Here is a 20,129-nt window from a genome sequence, read left to right on the forward strand (position 1 = left end):
TGGTGGGTTAAATTGTGAAAACTCTTTATTCTTAAATTTAAACAAAAATAAACAGAAAACCCCAGGCTTCTTACTAATTCAGTTAGGTTTGTCTCACCATAGTCTGTCTTGTGATCCCTTGATAATAAGACATTTTCTACTTAGAAAGCAGGTTGATAGCAAATCATATTAAGTGAGCATTACGTTGACTTGCCTGTGAAGCAGAACCAATTTGGTCAATTATGTTTTCTTTCCCATTTCACCTTAGCTAGCCGTCTGGGATTATATTCCAAAACCTCCCAGTCAGTCTCAGGAGAAGAAATAGATGCCATGGACGTCCAGCAGCTTTCACAGATGGTGCCGAAGGTAGGCCCCTCCAGCCCGTAGACCGAAAGGTCTCGTTCCACATGCTGCCATGTCTGCTGTGGTCCTGATGAAGCTGTTTATTTGGAAACAGTTGGGATGTGACCTCAGACTTGTTGGTCCAAATCACGAGATGAAATCTTACAGTTGAAATCAGTCTTATCATTGAGAATATTTATGATGTGATCGTTATGAAGGTCAGTGCAGACTTACTACCTCTAGCAAGAGCCAGGCTTCCTCAAGGAAGGCAGTGTGGATGAGTGGTGGTGTCTTGTATTTATACAGCACATGTTGAGAGAGACCATTACTTTATACCTTTGTGTTCTGTTTTAATTGTAGCATGCCTGTACAATGCTTTTAAAAAAAAAATCTAGGTATCATTTACATACAGTAAAACTCTACCTTGCTAATATCAGTTCTGAGTGTTGACGGATGCACGTGGTCTTGTAACCACCACAGTCAGGACACAGGAGAGTTTCCTCCAGCCCCAGACCCTTGTGCCTTTTGTGGCCATCTCCTCCTTCTGCTTCTTGTATGTGGCAACCACCTTCTGCCCCTATAGATTTGCCTGTCTGGGATGCTCTAAAAACGGAATCACGTAGGATGAGGCCTTTGAGCCTGCTTCTTTGACTTAGCATAGTGCATCTGAGGTTTATCCATGCTGGTTGTTGCATTGGTAGTTTGTGCTTTTTTTACTGCTGAGTAGTATTCCACTGTATTCACTGTTACCTATTCACCAGCTTAAAGGCATTTGGATTAGTTTCAGCTTTTGCTGATTATGAATAAAAATACTGTAAACATTTGTGTATAGGTTTTGTAGGAAAATAAATTTTCATTTCTCTTGGATAAATACCTAAGAATAATTGCTGAGTCATATGATTAATGTATATTTAACTTTGTATTATTTTGTGTTCCCACCCGCAGTGTTTGAAAGTTCTGACTGGTCTACATCCTCACTAGAACACAGGGTTGTCGTCACCACCCCCCCCCCCAAATTCTAATAGGTGTATCATGGTATCTTTTGTGTATCTTTTTATGTGCTTACTTGCCATTTATGTATTTTTCTTTAGTGTCTACCCTATTAAAAAAAGTTTTCTTTTTGAATTTTGAAAATTGTTTTTATATTATGGATTAAAGTCCTTTATCAGATATTTGATTGGAAAATTTTTTTTCCCAGTCTGTGGTTTATTTTTTTTTTTATTCTGTTAACATTGTCTTTCAAAGAGCAGAAGTTTCAAATTTTGATGAAGTCTAGTTTATCATTTTTTTCTTTTATGGATCATGCTTCTGATGTCTTATCTAAGGACTCTGTCTAACCCAAGGTCACAAAAATTTTTTTCCTATGTTTCCTTCTATAAGTCTCATAGTTTTAGGTTTTACACTAACATCTGTGATTCATTCTGAATTAATTTTTGTCTGTGGGTGAGAGATGAGTTAAGGTTCATTTTTATGTATGGAAATTCAGTCCTTCCAGTCCCATTTGTTAAAAAGACTGTCCTTTTTCATTGAAATGCCTTTTTACCTTTGGTTATAATACTTCCTTAACAAATTATTTGTAGGAAAAAAGAAAACTATCTCCTTTCCCACAACACAGTAACTTCTTTGAACCAAGGTCTTTGGTATGAGATTATTTTTATTATTCTTTGGATCCTTTGTGGGGGTTTAACAAAGCCTGATCTGTGGTACACAAATCCCATAGCGAGAGCTGCATAAGAGGTGGGCAGCATTCACATCCACCTTGTGGACACTTCAGGTTTCCTATCCCCACTGTCACTTGACCTGTTTATGCACAAATATTTGTATGTCCTTTAAAAATAAGTGCTAATTGACATTTATTTTATTTGCCATTTTCCAGCTTCATTGACAGTAGTAAAATGTGTTACCCTCTTACTTCACTTATTTTGCACTCACAACTACAAGTTACATATTTAGAATACTGAATTTTCTGAAGTTATTTTCATGTCTTCAAAGCTTGTCTTTATATGCTTTTTTTGATTAGAAAATTTATTCATTAGTAATGTATGTTTATTGTAGAAAAATTGGAAAACCAAGGAACGTTAAGTTCAAGTTACATGTATTATAATCAGTCCACATACTCAGAGGTTATGCACCCACAGAGCAGCCAAGATAATAAAATAAACCATGTCTTTCTAAAAATGTGTTTAACAAAACCTGATTGGCACTTTATAGTGTTATGAGCCTGAACATTCATTTAACAAAGCTTCAGCTTTCCTGAAATCATTAGTTGTTATTATAAAATGTATTTTTAATGGCTGCACAGTGATTTGCTCAGGTATACCGAGTGTGTATAAACATAAACACACGGTAAAATATATGGTTGTATAACCATTTTCGTGTTGAAATTTGATCTTCCGTTTATTTTTTGTTACTGTAAATAATACTTTGATGATGATAATAGTAGCTGCCACTTACCATGTGCTAGGCAATGTGTGTGTTACATACACTATCTGTTTACTTCTGACAGCCACCTTATAGAAGATAGGCAGCCCCATTTCTACAGATGAGGAAATAGGGGCCCAGAGAACTTGGGAAACTTGAATGCAGTCTCAGCTCGTGAGTGGTGGCATTGGCTTTGAGACTGGAACTCAGGTCCTTGTGAACCCAGAGTTCCTCTTCTTGCTTAATGATTGATTGCACATTATTGTGCATAAGACCTTGTGTCCATCTCTCCTTGTTTCTACATGTGCGGTGTTGTGGATCAGCACATTTGTGAAGCTCCTGACACATACTGATGATCTGTCCTCTGGAAAGGTTTTAGTTTACATTTCCACAGACTGCTCTTCATAGTCTCCAGACCTCCTGCCTCGCCTGAGGTTAGATTTTAGGTGTAATTACTAGTAGAAATGTGCTATTTTGCTCTTCCATGTCTTTCTCTTTCTCGAGCTCCAATCACTCATAAGAGCTGTTTTCAGAGCATCTGGAAACAGTGTGGGTGTCTGCTTTGTTTTAGATTTATTTAGTGGGAGAAGTGTTTCTAAATTTGAACAGGACTCTGTGTGTGTGTGTGTGTGTCCCCTATCCTGATAGTTTCTTCCTGATATTTATTTCTCAAAGAATAAATCCTGTATTAAGTTTCCTGGGGGTATTGAGACAGAATGTATGTTAGTAAATATATGTGAAATCTACAGTTAATTAAACATTTTCCCATTAGACCTTTGTTCATCCTCCTCTTCCATCTTTTCCCTGAGATGCTAACAGGTAGTGACATTGGACAGATTTGAAATTTCATTTTATCTGCTTTCTTCAGTTGACTTTTTGTCTGATAAAAATGCTAATTAACTCTGAAAACCAACCTAAAGGCAGTTAGAGAAGGAATAAGCAAGGTACAAACTGCATCGTTAGCCTGGGCACATTGTATCATTGGCCATTTCCAAGTATGAGTTTTTGTGCATTAATTATGGCAGATGCTCTGGTGCTCTTCCCAAGAGAAAAGCTCACTGAACTGCTTAAAAGAGGAATTCCATAAATACTGGGGCCTTCTACCAGGTTTATCATGTTTCTGAATACTCAAATCTTTTCTACAAATACAAACAGATTATTTTAATTCTGTGAACTGATCTGGACTCCCCATGCCCCCCCACCCCCCGCCCCTGACTCCCTACTTTTTTCCCATTTCATCTTATGTTCATGGAACTCTTTTAGTCTTGGTCTTAAGTTTTTACTTCAGATCTCTTTGAGTAGCTTTTCTTTTATTAGTTTTAGAAACAAAGCAAAACTTTTCTTGTAATTTGCCAGCTCACTGAAGTTTCCCCTCATGTACTAAAATCATATCAATTCCATTCCTCATTAAGACATTTTTCACTTTCTCTTTCCATAATTCAATCACATGTTCCAAATCTTTTAACATTGCTCTGTCCTTTTGACCGAGAGCCAATTAAAAAGCAGTATGGACTGAATTTTGCTTAATCGTTTATAAAGTCCATTTGGGAATTCTCTAGTGTTTTGTTTATGATTTCTTCCAGTATGTTCTACATTTCCTGTTGGTAAAAATGAACATCCTCTTTTATTGTTTGTTTTTTATAGCATGCCTCTATTTGTATTTCTTTTTTTTTCCCCCTTAGGTGAGAATTTTTATTTTTTAATTGAAGTATAGTTGATTTACTCTCTGTGCTTCCTGGACTTGGGTGACTGTTTCCTTTCCCGAGTTGGGGAAGTTTTCAGTGATTATCTTCTCCCAAAATTTTCTCAGGTCCTTTCTCTCTCTCTTCTCTTTCTGGGACCTCTATAATGTGAGTATTAGTGCACTTCATGTTGTCCTAGAGTTCTCTTAAACTATCCTCATTTCTTTTCATCCTTTTTTCTTTTTTCTTTTCTAAAGTAGTAATTTCCACTCATCTGTCTTCTAGCTCACTCATCCGTTTTTCTGCCTCATTCAGCTTATTGTTGGTTCCTTCTGGTGTGTTACTCATTTCAGTGATTTTATTCTTCAACTCTATTTGGGTATTCTGTATATTTTCCAGCTCTTTGCTAGAAACTTCACTCAGTGCATCTGTACTCCTCTTGAGTTCTCTGAACATCGTCACCATCATTACTTTTAAACTTGTTCTCAGATAAATTGGCCTGTCTCCTCATCACTTATTTCTTATTCTGGGATTTTATCTTGTGCCTTGGCCTGGGAGATACTCCTTTGCTGCCTCATTTCGTCTGTCTGTGTGTTTGTGGATTCCTTCCACGGGCTTTGGGATTATTATTTTCTTATTTCTGGTATCTGCCCCTAGTGAATGATCCTGGACCAGAGGCTTATGCAGGTTTCTTGGCAGGAGCTGGTGCCTGCCCACTCCTGGGTGAAGCTTGGTCCTGGATATCTGTGGGTAGGACTGTGTCTAGAGGCCTTTGTGGCTTAGGAAGTTTGCTGATGGGTGGGTCTGTGTTCCCACCCTGTCTGTTATTTGGCGTGAGGCTTCCCTATAGGCTGTTAGGTGGGGCTGGGTCTTAGTGCTAATGATCCAATCAAGATGTCAGCCTCCAGGAAAGCTCATGTAGATAAACACTGCTGGAAACATTCCACCACTAGCTTTTATGTTCCCTGAGTAAGCCGCAGCTGTCCCCCACTTCCCCAGGAGACCCTCCAAATCGAGCAGGCAGGTCTGGCCCAGGTTCCTGTGAAATCACTGCCTCTTCCTTTGAACCTGGTGCATGTGAGTTTCCGTGTACACTTCCCAAGCGAATGGAGTCTCCATTTCCCCCAGTCTCGTGAGGCTCCCAGAGCCAAGCCCCTGGCCTTCAAAACCAGATGTCCTGGGGTCTCCTTCTCTTCCAATGCTGGAACCTGAGCTGGGGAGACTGACATGGGGCTTAGAGCTCTCACTCCTGTGGGAGGGCCTCTGCAGCTTAACAAATCTTAAGCTTGTGGGTCACCCACCCGGGGAGTATATGTATTCCTTTTCATATTCTTTTCCATTATAGGTATATTAAAAGATAATATAGTTCTTTGTGCTATACAGTAGGACTTTGTTGTTTATCTGTTTTATATATAGCAGTGTGTTAATCCCAAGCCCCTAATTTATCCCTCCCCCAATTTCCCCTTTGGTAACCATAGTTAGTTTTCTATGTCTGTGAGTCTGTTTCTGTTCTGTATATAGATTCATTTGTTTTATTTTTTGATTCCACATATAAGTGATATCATATATTTGTCTTTCTTTGTCTGGTTCATTTCACTTACTATGATAGTCTCCAGGTCCATCCCTGTTGCTGCAAATGGCATTATTTCATTCTTTTTAATGGCTGAGTAGTATTCCATTGTATAAATATACCACATCTTCTTTATCCAGTCATCTGTCCATGGACATTTAGGTTGTTTCCATGTCTGGCCATTGTAAATAGTGTTGCTGTGAACACTGGGGTGCGTGTATCTTTTTGAATTAGAGTTTTCTCCGGATGTATGCCCACGAGTGGGATTGCTGGATCATATATTAAGTCTATTTTTAGTCTTTTGCCGAATCTCCATACTGTTTTCCATAGTGGCTGCACCAGACTAACTCCCTCCAACAGTGTTGGAGGATTCTGTTTTCTCCACACCCTCTCCAGCATTTATTATTTGTAGCCTTTGTTATGATGGCCATTCTGATTGATGTGAGGTAATACCTCATTATTAGTTTTGATTTGCATTTCTCTTGATAATTAACGAAGTTGAGCGTCATTTCCTGTGTCTATTGGCCATCTGGATGTCTTCTTTGGAGAAATGTCTGTTTAGGTTCCATTTGTATTTCTACCAAACCTATTGACCAAGTCCCTGTAATGAATCCGTTTGTGTGCTGTTTAATTTTTGGTATGTTGTAAATAGTTTTCAGTCACCTATTTTTTTCTTTAATGCATGAGGTATCTTTTTATCTATCCTGGAAGATTTGGGGGCCTTGGCAGGTTATTTTGATGCCAGGGATTTTTTTTTCCATTAGCCTCTCCTTTAGTACTTACCTACTTTCTTCTCTTCAGAACTTTCTTTCTGTTAATGTTGATCAAGAGTCATGGGTGCTGACCACAAATATGACACTGAAGAGAAGGTGCCATGAGAAGAGAAAAGTGCACAGCCTTTCCCCCTTTCCCTTCTGTAATATTCCCTGAATGCCCTCTTTGCTGACAGAGTTCTACTTCTTTCCTGTTGTCCTTCTCCACCCTGCTGTCCTCAGCCTGCCCTCTCCGTCCTGCTCCCACTGCAGTGACTGTACTGTGTGCTTATCTTTCATCGGCACATGCCCCCTTTTAGGTAGAGAAACAGACATGAAGGTGAAAAGATGATTATTGGAGGAATTTCACTTACCCCCAGGTTTAATCCTAGCTCCGTGATACAATGATGTAGTGCAGTTTTTAGTCACTTCTGGTGGTTTTTTTTTTTTTTCTTTCGATATCTAATTTCTTCAGGTGATAATTTTGTGTCATTAAAAGTTCAATATTTTTTCTCAACCAAAAAGGTCCACCTGCCCACCCTGGTGCTTTAAGAAGAGTTTTTCCTGCATGCAGCCGTATGTCTCACATTAGTCTTCAGCTTTGCATTGAAATCTGCTTAGTCTCAAAGCAGCTGCTTTTATTTTTGAGTTGCCATCAAAGCTTTGAAATGGTGAGATCTTACAGCAAGTAGTGAGTATGCTGGATGCGTGCCAAGTAGTCTGTTGCTGTACAAAAGAAATAGGTTTTCAGCCCAACAGTTGGTTTGTTACCCTTGTTGCCATTGTCAGTGATACCTGCAGTGGCTATAAAGGAGTGATTTGCAACAGTTCAGATGATTTGTAGCGGAACAAAGGCAGCATTTTATCTCCCTACAACCTGAGTGTTTGTAATTTGTAATTAGCCTTTTATCTAACTATTCTGTAAAATTTGCAGTCTTTGCTAAACATTCTTGTACTTCAGTGCTGTGTGCTACATGATTAATTTCTGCAGTAATGTAGAATTTTCACTTAGAAGATAACTACTAATACACCTTAAATATGTATGCGGCTCAGTCCTTTTTAAAGACACACTGTAAAGTTTCCAAATGGATTTTGAACCCCTTTTAAAGGAATAATTCTCTCCAAACATGAGTTACGTGATCCATGGTACCTAGAGGAACTAAGGATAATCAGTAATGTGATAGTAGACTTAAACTGAATCTTTTGCCTAAGAAAATAATCCTCTTTTTAGACTTCTATTAAATTTGGGAAAGAATCTGGGAGCTGTCTTTACAATGGTACTAAGATTCATTCAGTTGTTTGTTCATTCATTTTATATGTGTTTATAGAGCATTGGAGGTCCAGGGCAAAAATCTCTGCCCTCGTGGGGCTCGTAGTCTAAGAGAAGTAAATATATGTGTTACGTTCGGTGAGTGCTTGAGGGCAGCGACCTAAGCAGGGATGAGACGGAGGTTTCCAAGACAGGACGACCAGGAGCGGCGTCCCTGGGGAGGCGGGGGGCAGGCCGTGGAGTGTCCGAGGGGCGAGTGTGCTGGACATGTTTTGGGAACTCTGAGGAGGCAGTGTGGTTCAGGGTGAGGGACATGCACTTCGTGCAGGACTTGGTAAACAGGGAAAGACTTGGGCTCCCATCCAAGACAGATGGGAAGTCATCGGCAGGTTCTGAGCACGGACGGTGTGACCTGACTTCTGTCATTAACAGTTTCATTCTGTCCTCCATGTTGAGAACAGACTGCAGGTCACAAGGGCAGAAATAAGAAAACAAGTTCTGAGATAACAGCCCAGTGTGTAGCCAGTGGGTTCAGAGGAAGGAGGTTGAATTATGGATGTGTTTGAAGATGGGCCCCCAGGATTTGTTCTCATACTGCCTGTGGCATGGGAGAGAAAAAGAGGGATCAGGGTGGCTCCCCAAATTTAGAGCCTCAGCCCTGCAAGGGTGCGCTTGCCATTGGCAGAGGATATGAAGTGCATGTGTCTGGGGAAGTCAGAGGGGTTCAGTTTGGGATGTTTAAGTCCGAGGTGAGACGTCCAAGAGGAAATGAGGGGTAGAGAGGGGATCAGTTTTGTCAGTCTGGCATTTAGAAGACATGCCTGGGCTGGAGATAGAAGTGCACCTAAATAAACCCATGTGACTAGGTGGATGATCCCTAGGGGGAGACCTCTTGTAGAGAAGTGTTGAGGGTGGGGCTGAGTGCTGCAGCGTCCCCTGTGGGACTGCCAGGGCCTGGAGCGGCAGCCTGAGGCGCGGGAGGAGGAGAAGGAGCCGAGAGGGTGGAGTGTCTCAGAGCCAGGAAGGGGGTGTCCCAGGAGGAGGGGGTTCCCCTCTGTGTTCAGGCTTAACGCCGGTGGGAAGTGGCCACCGGTGCTGGGAAGTGGCCACCGGTGCTGGCAGTGCCGGAAGCCTCCGGTTCTCAAGTGGGGACTTCAGTGCCGGGGAGGGGGGACGGGGGAGCTACTGGGGGCACTCAGGAGAGAAGGGAAGAGAGAAGTGGGACGTGGCGAGTGCAGGCAGCCCCCTGGGGGAGTTGTGCTGTCAGGAGAAGGGGAGAAGTGGGGTGGTACTGAGCTAGGCAGGGAAGGTTTGTTTCTGTTTCTGTTTGAATGGCGGGGCAGCAGCATGTCTGGAGCAGTGATGGTAGCGGTGCCGCAGCAGGGAGCCATTCTGGTGTCTGGTCTTAAACAGGTGCGAGGCTGGAAGAGTTGACCTGCACTAGAAGCATATTCCTCTAGTTCACGTGTGATGTGGGGGTGGGGAGGGTCTTGTCTGGATACAGAGGGGATGGTGGGATTGTGGAAATTTCCCTCTGATTCTATTTTCTGGACGTAGGAAACAAGCTTGTCAGCTGGGAGTGAGGCTGCAGAAGGATGAATCAGAAATCTGAGGAGGGAGGACTGGTGTGGACTGGTGCTGACTGGTGCTCCAGGGGGTAGGAAGGGAACGGTGGACTCTGTGGGCTTTAAGGTCACCGTGACTGGAAGGGGCAGGGCAGCAGTTGCAGGTCTTTGTGAAACGTGGGACACAGCCTCAAGCAGTTAGTGGGAAGTAGTCACGGGACGCCCAGAACGAGGCTCTGTGACTCAGGAACAGCAGAGGGGAGGACTGTGGGAACAGCCCCTGCTTTGTGGGAAAGTTGGGTTAGATCCCTATGGGGAAGAGTGGGGAACATGGGGGATTTGTTGATGGACTTCGGGGCACAATGAGAGCATTTCAGGAGACCAGGAGAGGGACTGACTACATGGTTTGGAGCGACGAGATCTCGTGGGCAGCTGGGGATGTAATGGAAGAGACCCTCATGATTCACGTGTGTGAAAGAGCGTGAGCAGACCCTTCGTCCTGCTGGCAACAGAGAAAGGGCTCCGTGGACACTGAGAAGGGCAGTGGCCTTAAACCTCCCGAAGACTGGGCAAAGGGGAAAGGCTGTGCTGGTTGTGTGCCAGTGTCGTGAGAAAACATGCAGGAGAGCTTTTCCTTTGTCTGTCCCTAGAACATGTCTGGAGTAAGGCTGTTTTCTCTTCAGAGCTTACACAAAATGGGATGAGTTGGGTAAGTTGTTTGGGTTGTATATATCTGATAGTGCCTTTGGTGAAGTTTGAAATGACCTTGTCAAATGAGTGTCTTAATAAACGTTTGGCTTATTCTTAAGCTTGGTCTCTGTGGCAGAATAAATACAGTTTACTTGATAATTTATTAAGTGCATAGCTTATTCTGATATTTCTTAATAGTGAAGGTTTTTAGTATGTCCTCTGTTTTAACAGGTTGCAGTATTTTACAGAGCTAGTCCGAGGCACAAGATGAAAATTATTAAGGTGGGTCTCTGAGAATCACATTGTTTTATCTCTGTATCCAAAATGCTACTTCCTGTCTTTCATTATGCTTGCATTACTACTGGGAGTATAGATTTGAGTACTAAAGTCAGAAGTATTGTGAAGCAAAACAGGTTTTTTTTTTAAGCCTGAAATGGAAACATCAATAGAGAATTTAGCTATCAGAGGAAGATGCAGAAGAAACCTTCAGTGAAATGTGCAGATACAACCTTCTTTAAACTATTGAACAGTGTACAAGTATGTTCTGACAGGTGTCTATAGCCAAATCATCCTGGTGTGAATAGGAATAATTACTTAGAAACTGAATAAATACAGCAGGAAAAAATGTTACGGGAGTGTGAACGATGTTTAAAAGGCTGTGGTGGTTTAATCTCAGTCGTATGTATACAGAGTGGCTGGCATGGTGTCCACCACTTAGTCCTCCAGTGCGGCAGGCCCGAGTTTCTCAGCCTTAGCCCCTGACACTGTGGACTGGATAGCTCCTCGTCGTGAGGGGCTGGCCTGTGTATTATAAGAAGTTTAGCAGCATCCCTGGCCCCTCCCCTCTAGAGCCAGTGGCACCCTGAAGTCATAACGATCTGAACATCTCCAGACACTCAGATGTCCCCTAGGAGACAGAATTACCCCTGAGAGCATACCGCTGTGTAACTGACTCTGCATCAGGCTTTACATGTATAGTTCTCACACGTGGGAATGTTAATAGTGGCTTTTTTCTAAGCTTTAAGACCACCATATATTGAAGTTTATTGAAAAAGTGATGGTCTGTATAGTTTTGAGTCTTTAATCGTGTGAGGGGAGTGGGGAGGATTTGTTTAGCCCCTTATCTGTATGGAAGCAGCATGTTAATCAGAATCCCTCCTTCTGGCTTCTCTGCTCTGCAGTCTCTGCAGAAGAATGGTTCGGTCGTGGCCATGACGGGAGATGGGGTAAATGATGCGGTTGCTCTGAAAGCTGCAGACATTGGAGTCGCAATGGGTCAGACTGGCACAGACGTCTGCAAGGAGGCAGCAGACATGATCCTTGTGGATGATGATTTCCAGACCATCATGTAAGTTTTCTTTCCATGAGTGTGTGTCAGAGACCCTCCTCCCCTCCTTTCCCGCACCCTAGCCGCAGATTATTCACTGGAAGAGAATGCAGCAGTATTTAGACATTGCATGAACGAAGCTAGTTTACTAGATCTGTTAATCTTACCTTGTGTTGTTTTGGGGGAAGATTATCTGTATGGAATGGACACAGTAAATGGGCTGTACACTTAGAAATACTCACTGCGTACCAGCCAGGTGTCACATTTTTCTGGCCACTGGTGTGGTGGCACAGTAGTGGACCTTCATGGGGCCTTCATTCTGGTCAAGTCAGGCTCTCAGAAACAAGCATGTGCTTTGGCCTTAGAGTGAGTATTATGAAGTTCCCGTCCATATCTGTTTCCTTACGTCAGGAATGGATCACGTTGTCAGTGGTGCAGTTACGCAGTTTATTGTCTGAATAGCTTTGTTTCATCCACAGTTTCTAGTTGACTTAAGAGTCTTGTGTAATACCTGCTGGTCAGCCTGACAGTGTTCAGGTGGGGTCACTGAGCATCACCTGCTGGACGATCTGAGTCTGATTTCAGTGATGTCTCAGATGCTCGTTAACACACTGTGGCCTGAAGTGGAGCATGCGGGCCCTCAGGACCCAGAATTACCAGGCTCTTGGAAGGACATAGTTATTTCACTTTCCATTCTTAGAGTCTTATAAAAATAGGGGAAGTTAAAACACATATTTTCTAGATTGAGCAAAACAATTGAGAAAATTTACATGAATCTTTGTAAACTGTATTGTTTCTATAATTCTAGTACAACATATATGTAATTATGTGTAGGAAGATCAGATACCTTAAAATCTATAATTCTGTATCTCATTGCTGTTTAATTCTTGACTTACATTAATTTAACCCCTTACCATGCATGCATCTTGTACCTTTAAGAAAAATAAACTTGGAGGGGCAAAGATTATTTTTGTGTTATAAATGTGTATTATTGTCTTCTGTGTAGAGATTTTAATGTTGAAATGTCTTTTTAAGAATAAAATTTTAACATTGTGTTATGAAATTAGTTTGGGTAAAGTGTAGCAGGCTTGACTTTAATTCCTTGCTAGAATAGTGGTTCCATATTTTTTTTTATTATTTTAATTACATGAAGGAAATAATAGATTCTTTTACTGATGTATGTGTTTTATCAGTTGGAAATTTGTTTTCAAAATTAGTTCTACATTGTTATAGTATTGTTGTATCCTTATTTTTCTGTGGTAATACTTTCTCACAATTTTATTTTTTAAATTTCAGGTCTGCAATTGAAGAGGGTAAAGGGATTTATAATAACATTAAAAATTTTGTTAGATTCCAGCTAAGCACGTAAGTTTGTAAGAAGTTTATCACCATGGGTCTTACAGATAAATTATTTGAAAAGTAGAATTCAAACAGAACTCTGGGAAGCTTCTGGGCTGTATTTCTGAGGGAGGTTCATATGTAAGTTTTCCAGTGTGAAAATTGAATTCTATCCTAAAACTAAAAGCATTATGATAAAGAGGTTCTAAGTGTGCAAATTAGATGTCTGTACCATCACCAAAGTATGTAAACCTTTGTGGCTTATGTGATAGCTCCTGAAGTAACTGAGGAAAGGGTGTCAACTTTTAGTGTTTCTTCTTGGTATCTTTTTCCAAAAGTAGAGGGCTTTTGTGTTGTGAAAACACTGTTATACACGTATCATCGAAACTGTTCAGTGTTCTCGGAGCTCAGTTTAAAATCTTCCTCTGCTTGCTGTTCTCTAACGCCTTGAGAATCCTTTATAAAAATGCTGTGGGTTGTAAGGGTTAACTCTTAGCTTCGAAGTGTTCACACTAATGAAGCATTAGGTTACTTGGAAGTACAGGCTTCCTTTAAAAGAGCAGCAGTAACATGAGATTTTTAAACGCTAGGAACGTGATATCCTAAGACTTACACTGCTGACAGATTCTTTAAAACGACTCTCTCTGTCCACAGGAGTATAGCAGCACTGACTTTAATCTCACTGGCCACATTAATGAACTTTCCCAATCCTCTCAATGCCATGCAGATTTTGTGGATCAACATTATTATGGATGGACCTCCAGCGCAGAGGTGAGATTTTTTCTGTTGTGTGTAAACTAGAAAGACAAGAATAGCATGATATCCTGATAATTAATCTCTAAGACTTCATTCATGGGTAGCCTTGGAAATCTTTGTCCTGCTATGTTTGTTATGAATTGTGTAATGTGAGCATGTCACTCATTTTCTCTGGGTGCCCACTCGTGCATCGAGGATCTGAGCTTTTACACTGTTTGATGCCCAGCCTTAAGCTGAGAACAGAGCAGGGAACAGATGCAGTCCCTATCCTCGAAGTAAGCTTTTTGTTTCTCAGAATAGGAGGTGATGGGGAAATCTCTGGGTTTAGTGTTATTACATACAATCTGTTGTGTCCTAGAGACTTTGAGGAAGTTTTGAAAGACCTAAGCAGCTAAGTATGTTCTTTTACAAGAATGGGAACATAGATGTTGCTTCCCAACACAGAGCGGCATGTGTCAGTGATCATTACAGCAATTGTCCTAGTTGAAACTTCCTTGTATGAAAGATGTTTCAAAGTCCAGTTGGCAGGTCAAGTATCTCAGGCCATTTTTGAAATAAGTAAACTTGTATGTTAATGACATTGGACAATCTTTTGAAATTTGATTATCAGTCCTGTCAAACTGCCAAGTGAACAAAAGAGGAGAACAGTGATAAAATCTGTGGTTATTTTCTAGTAATCACAGCCAGGGTTTTCTTTGTGATTCAACATTTTCTTTCCATAGAGGGCACTTAGTTTCTGGGATGATTGAGATCAGTGAGGTTGTGAAAGTAATGAATCCAAATCTTACTTAAAACTTGAAAGTAATTCACTTTCCTGTTTGTTTTGAAGCCTTGGAGTAGAGCCTGTGGATAAAGATGTCATTCGTAAACCTCCCCGCAACTGGAAGGACAGTATTTTGACCAAAAACCTGATACTTAAAATACTTGTTTCCTCAATCATCATTGTTTGTGGGACTTTGTTTGTCTTCTGGCGTGAGGTATACTCACTGGATGAGCTGCGTTGTTAACATGCATTCTGTACCGTAGACTCAGTTATTTTTGGTGTATTAAAGGGAAGGCTGGAAAGTTAGGAGCGCTCTTTGAAAAACAATAAAAATATTTAAAACTAGTTTGATTTCAATATTTATGGGTTAATAGAGTTCCTAATTCATATATTAGAGTAATTTAAATCTGCAGTATCAGATACAATAAAAATTAATATATGAAAAATCAGGAAGAAGTTAGAAAATTTGAGTCTTTACTATAGCCACTTAATTGTCATCAAAAAAGAAAGCTATTTTAATATCCAATATATGGTTTGTGAGAAGATGTTTTACTTTATGTAGACTTACAGCTGTTCATTAGGTGACTTATTCAGATGGCATGTAGGAAATTTAGGTTGCTTACATGTTTTATATCATAGACTAAAAGCTAGTTTATTCTAAGAGAAAGAAAATATTAACCTTTTGAAAGCATGCAGTATTTGTCCGTTAAATTCAGCCAGCTGAAAGTCTTTTTCCCTCATGACAGCTACGAGACAACGTGATAACACCTCGTGACACAACAATGACCTTCACGTGCTTTGTGTTTTTTGACATGTTCAATGCCCTGAGTTCCAGATCCCAGGTACGCTTAGGAGATCGTGGCTGATGCACTGAGTTGGGTAGAGCGCTGTCTGACTGTACGTGGGCAAAGATGGCAGGCTTTTAGCTTTGCTTGCTGTTGTAGCCACAGTTACAGCCCCAGATACAGCCTCCCCACAAACATGTGCCTGCAACCATGTGTCACAGTGCGGAGGGCAGCCGAGGTACTAAGCCCAAACTTTGGCCGGAAGATCAAAGTAAATCACAGGTGTCATCACCCAGTTCTTCTTCTTTTCATTCTCTTGTTGTCTGTAGCCGTGTGACAGGTTCAAGTTAACATCATCTGTGCGCGGGACAAACTCGTGGCTTCTGTGAAGGTGGCATTAGTCTTGCTTTAGAAGAAAGTGTTACTAGAAGCACAGAACAGTTCTGTGCTTGCTCACTGTTTCCCATTGCTTCCATCAGTGTGTCAAAGCTAGGGCATTTTAAATTTTCTTTTCTTCCCTGTATCTTAAGGTGGTTTGCCTTTTGTTGATCAAAGTGCTTTGGTAGAAAATAATGGCCTAGATCTTAATGGTACTTGGTCATATAGCATGTTGTTCTTGGGAACTAGTTCCATTTGAGGCCCGACTGTTCATTTCAGTTCTAGAGCACCTTGTGAGTCGAGCTGTACCTGTTACCACTCGCCATGCCTGAACTTTCCAAGTACAGTGAAGTGTCATTCATTTAGACTGATTTTCAAAGAAGCTGTTGTGTTTGTTTTTGTCTTATGAAAGGCACGTCTGCTTTCTCAATACACATATAAATAACTAAGTCCATTCTTTGAGAAAGGTTTCTAGATTATGCACCTTAGTAAATGATAGAAATGATTTAGCAAACTGAGCATATACAAATGAAGTTTCTTGTGCTTTGGAGTGTTCAAGTAAGTTTCTGTGGTCCTTTTTTTTTTTTTTTCTTTCTTAATACTATCACTCTTAAGGAAAGCCCTTGATAAGGAGAAGCTGCTTTAAAATAGACCCGTATTCCACCTGAATTACTCCAAAATAGTAGTTAAAATTAAGAGATTTCATGGTACTGCTATTGTAGAATTTAGTCTAGCTTATTAAAAATTGGAGGTGAGTGTAATAATAGAGAAACTGCTTCTGTGACCGAGGAGTAATAACTGAACTCTCTGCTCTGCCAACAGACCAAGTCAGTGTTTGAGATTGGACTCTGCAGTAATAAAATGTTTTGCTATGCAGTTCTTGGATCCATCATGGGACAATTACTAGTTATTTACTTTCCTCCACTTCAGAAAGTTTTTCAGACCGAGAGCCTAAGTGTACTGGGTAAAGGAAACGTTATCTTTATGATTTATGTTATAGATGAGTTGTTGTGAGTGTTTTCTGATGCATTTGTTCTAAGACAAATTTTCTTTTAAAAAGTGAAATAAGAGGAGTGACTGGCTTGCTTTGAAAAATGCATGTACTGTTTTCTCATTTGAAGAAGTTTAGGGGAGTCACTTTTTAACTCTGGGTTTTTAATTTTTTTTTTGTAATTTTTTTTGGTATCTTTTTTATAGGTTATCAGTTGTCAGAATCATATTTGGTGATTCTGAAACATAGCAAATCCAAACTTATTATAGAGTAATTGTAGATTATGACTTTTTAACCTTGTATGAAGAAAAAAACTAGATTTAAGCTCACTGAAAACCAAATGGTTCTTCTTTAAAATTACAGGTTTGACAGTTAAACTAATATTTTTCTATTCTTACTTGCTAATTTGCACATTCTTATTTTATGAAATAACAGCCTGGCCTAAAAACAAAGTTTATTAAGCTGATGTGGAAGGTGGACATTATTCTTTCACATACCATGCACTAAATGTGTTATTGTAGAGTACATTTAAAAATTAATCTTCCTATGTGAGTGTGAGTACTGATACATTTTATGATAATGCTACTTCTAATTCTTGGGTTTTTTAATTAATTTAGATATTTATGAACCACTATTTTTTGCTGTAAGTTGAAGTTCACCTTATAGTTGAAGTAGTTTAACTTTAGTGTTTTAATTTCAATTTTCAATTCACATTCCTTCCTCTTAAAAAAAAATGGAGTTTTGAGATAGGTACAGTTTTTAAAGCAGTAAATAAGAATGAGGTGGTGTGATACCATTGTAAACACATGGTCTTTAAACAGTGAGTTCCTCTGGCCTTTTAGATGGAGTGTATGGACATTTCTGCGTAATCTTCAGATAGACATTTTTAGATTAAGTTAGTCACCACTGCTTGAACAGCCTTTGAGAGAGGCTGTGTGATCTGCTAAGTAGGAAACTGTTGCTTGTGCTGCTGTTGGCGGCTTGGGGTCAGGGCAGCAGGCAGGGGACCTGGGCTCAGGTTCCCTGCCTCCTGCCTTTCCTCGCCGCAGGACTTCACGTGGGTTATTTAACTCCTTATTTTTAAGCTGAGGCTGATTGTGTACTTCATGAAATGGTTGTGAAATAATGTATTTTAAAAGCTGTGGTAAAATTCTAGAAGAATGTAAGCTATGAAGCTTTGCAACTGTAAGTTTTAAAGAATTGTAAAACCCAACTTCTTTTCTCTCGTAGATCTGCTGTTCCTTCTGGGTCTCACCTCGTCGGTGTGTGTGGTGGCCGAGATTATAAAGAAGGTGGAACGGAGCCGAGAGAAGACCCAGAAGCACGCCCCCGCCACACCGCCGTCCTTTCTTGAAGTATGATGCATATTGCATTCTTTTATTTGCAGACTCGGAATTGTAGTCTGAGGATCATTTAGAGGGGCAAGTTCAAGACGATAAATGAAGATTTGAGAACTTCTGAATTTTTCATTGACTGGAAATGGGCGTTAAAGACTTGATTTGAGACTTTAACCTGCTGGCAGTCCCAAATGAAATTATGCAACTTTGATAACAAATTCCTTGATTTAAATTGGCTTTTGCCATTGAGTGGAACTTTATAAAGCGTATGGGCAGTTATTTAATTTAAAAAAAAAGGCAAAACCTGAACCACCTTCTGCACTTAAAAAGAGGTCTAACAGTTAAAATATACAATCTATCTTAGATAGATATGATTTTTTTTTTAATTTTTAAATATTGTACTATTTATGGTGGTGGGGCTTTCTTACTAATACACAAATAAATTGAATCATTTCGGAGGCATTCCCTTTGGTTTGGAGGTTGATTCCCAGGGGTGCCCTGTTTCAGCTGCTGTATTTCCTTTCCCTGCAGTGTAAGCAGCTCACCTACCTTGTGTTACCATTTTTGTATCTCACGTTTTTTGCACAGGATGTGACCACTGTCAGATCACTGTTCTTTTCTTTCTTTTTGTGATTGAAAAGCCTATACTGCAATTTGAAGTAAATGTTTGCTTTTCTTAGTAAGTGTAAATGGTTGCCTTTTTTTGTCTGTTTTGTTTTTTCAGTATGAGTCTTTGGTTCAGCAGAATTACTACAAGGCTATCGAGTGGCATTTAGGTAGTAGGGCAGCCATGTCTGTAACTGACACTTAGGCATAGAATCAAAAATATTTAAGACTGTTGGGCTGAAATTTATAGGAAGTTTTATTAATGTGTTATGCCTAATTTTAGAGTTAAATATAATTACATACTTTGTCAGATATCATTTTGTCATCCCCTAAATATAAATCCAAGTCTCTCATCTGAATATCTGAATTTTACTATTTTTAATATCTTTTTTTGTGTATTTTAAAGAACCTTTCTTAGGAGGTATAGGATGCTGTACGTAAAGAATAGAAAAGCCACAGCCTGAACAGACGGTTCGGGAGCCGGAGGACGCGTGGAGGACTGCGGCCCTGCTACTCGCCTGTGTGCAGCAACCTGGCCGAGGCGGCAGCCATGCCCCGAGCCTGCCCTCTGCTCCCTTCTGTCTGTCTGTCCAGTCTCCATGTTTCAGCGGGCGCACCGGGGAGGCGCGGGCTGGCCCTGGTGTGCCGACAGTGGTTACAGTAGCTTGGTGAGGTACAGGTCGTCGGTGTTGAGTATGCGGCAAATTTGGGCCAGAAATTCAAAATTTGAAATCAATTTTCCTGTTGAATATTTCTCTCTGAAACAGAAATGAGTCTCAGGTTCTTAATGTTTAATTCTTCTTGAAGTTAGTGAGCTTTGTGCTTTATAATTCTTCATTTGTCAGCCTGTCAGGATGAAGCACTCTAGTTGTCATCACTAGTGTTACACTGCAGTGTTAGCACTGAAGTGCTGTCATTAACGGTTGGGAAGATGGCTCTTCTTTGGGTCCTTGGTACTGAAACTCTTTAGTAGTAGGACCTGAGGTGTCTGCAGTTTATTCTGCTTTATTCTTTAAGGCTCAGTAGTCAAATGTACATGGAAGCCATTGTCTCGACTTTATCTTTAGTGACCGTGGGGTCTCGTATGTACATTTTGTAATGAGTTTTCTTCTCTGTTACAAAGACTTGAAAAACATGTTAAGTGCACGTCAGTCTTTTGCTGTCTGCATTTTAGGTTCAGAGTATGATTCATACGAAATAAATGTGCCTATCCTTTTGTTCAGATTTTGAACCTCCCCCCAGAATGATTTCCTGCCATAAGTTAATGTTCTTCCAGTTTCAACTATTAACATTAAAATCTTGTGGATGTTGGGGGGGGTGGTATAGCTCAGTGGTAGAGTGAATGCTTAGCATGCATGAGGTCCTAGTTTCAATCCCCAGTACCTCTGTTAAAAAACAAATTAATATAAATAAATAAACCTAATTACCTCCCCCAAACAAACAAAAACAAACAAAAAAACAAATAAATACATTAAAATTTTAAAAATAAAATCTTACGGGTGTTGAAGATACAGAAATTAGGCAGTACTCATAGTACAGAGAGTGTGATTTAACAGGAAGCGAGATGTATGGTACAG

At 40.3% G+C, this 20,129-nt stretch overlaps 1 protein-coding gene across 6 annotated transcripts in view; it reads left to right on the forward strand.

The window, feature by feature from the left end:
• Positions 1 to 19,774, forward strand: part of ATP2C1 (ATPase secretory pathway Ca2+ transporting 1) — a 123,827-nt gene extending 104,053 nt beyond the window's left edge. For 4 of the 6 annotated variants that reach the window (XM_074372227.1, XM_074372222.1, XM_074372232.1 and 1 more), the window contains 10 exons: positions 248 to 345; positions 10,503 to 10,553; positions 11,453 to 11,619; positions 12,895 to 12,963; positions 13,591 to 13,707; positions 14,522 to 14,669; positions 15,202 to 15,297; positions 16,441 to 16,582; positions 17,840 to 17,964; positions 18,959 to 19,774. In XM_074372227.1, coding sequence (XP_074228328.1) covers positions 248 to 345; positions 10,503 to 10,553; positions 11,453 to 11,619; positions 12,895 to 12,963; positions 13,591 to 13,707; positions 14,522 to 14,669; positions 15,202 to 15,297; positions 16,441 to 16,582; positions 17,840 to 17,964; positions 18,959 to 18,970 — 1,025 coding nt within the window. In that variant the 3' untranslated portion in view covers positions 18,971 to 19,774. Of the gene's footprint in view, positions 1 to 247; positions 346 to 10,502; positions 10,554 to 11,452; positions 11,620 to 12,894; positions 12,964 to 13,590; positions 13,708 to 14,521; positions 14,670 to 15,201; positions 15,298 to 16,440; positions 16,583 to 17,839; positions 18,626 to 18,958 lie in introns of those variants that run through there. The other 2 variants (XR_012509642.1, XM_074372224.1) reach the window with 2 other exon arrangements.
• Positions 19,775 to 20,129: the final 355 nt, after the last annotated feature.

This window comes from Camelus bactrianus, chromosome 1 (genome assembly GCF_048773025.1).
Source record: "Camelus bactrianus isolate YW-2024 breed Bactrian camel chromosome 1, ASM4877302v1, whole genome shotgun sequence".
NCBI classification, from domain to species: domain Eukaryota; kingdom Metazoa; phylum Chordata; class Mammalia; order Artiodactyla; family Camelidae; genus Camelus; species Camelus bactrianus.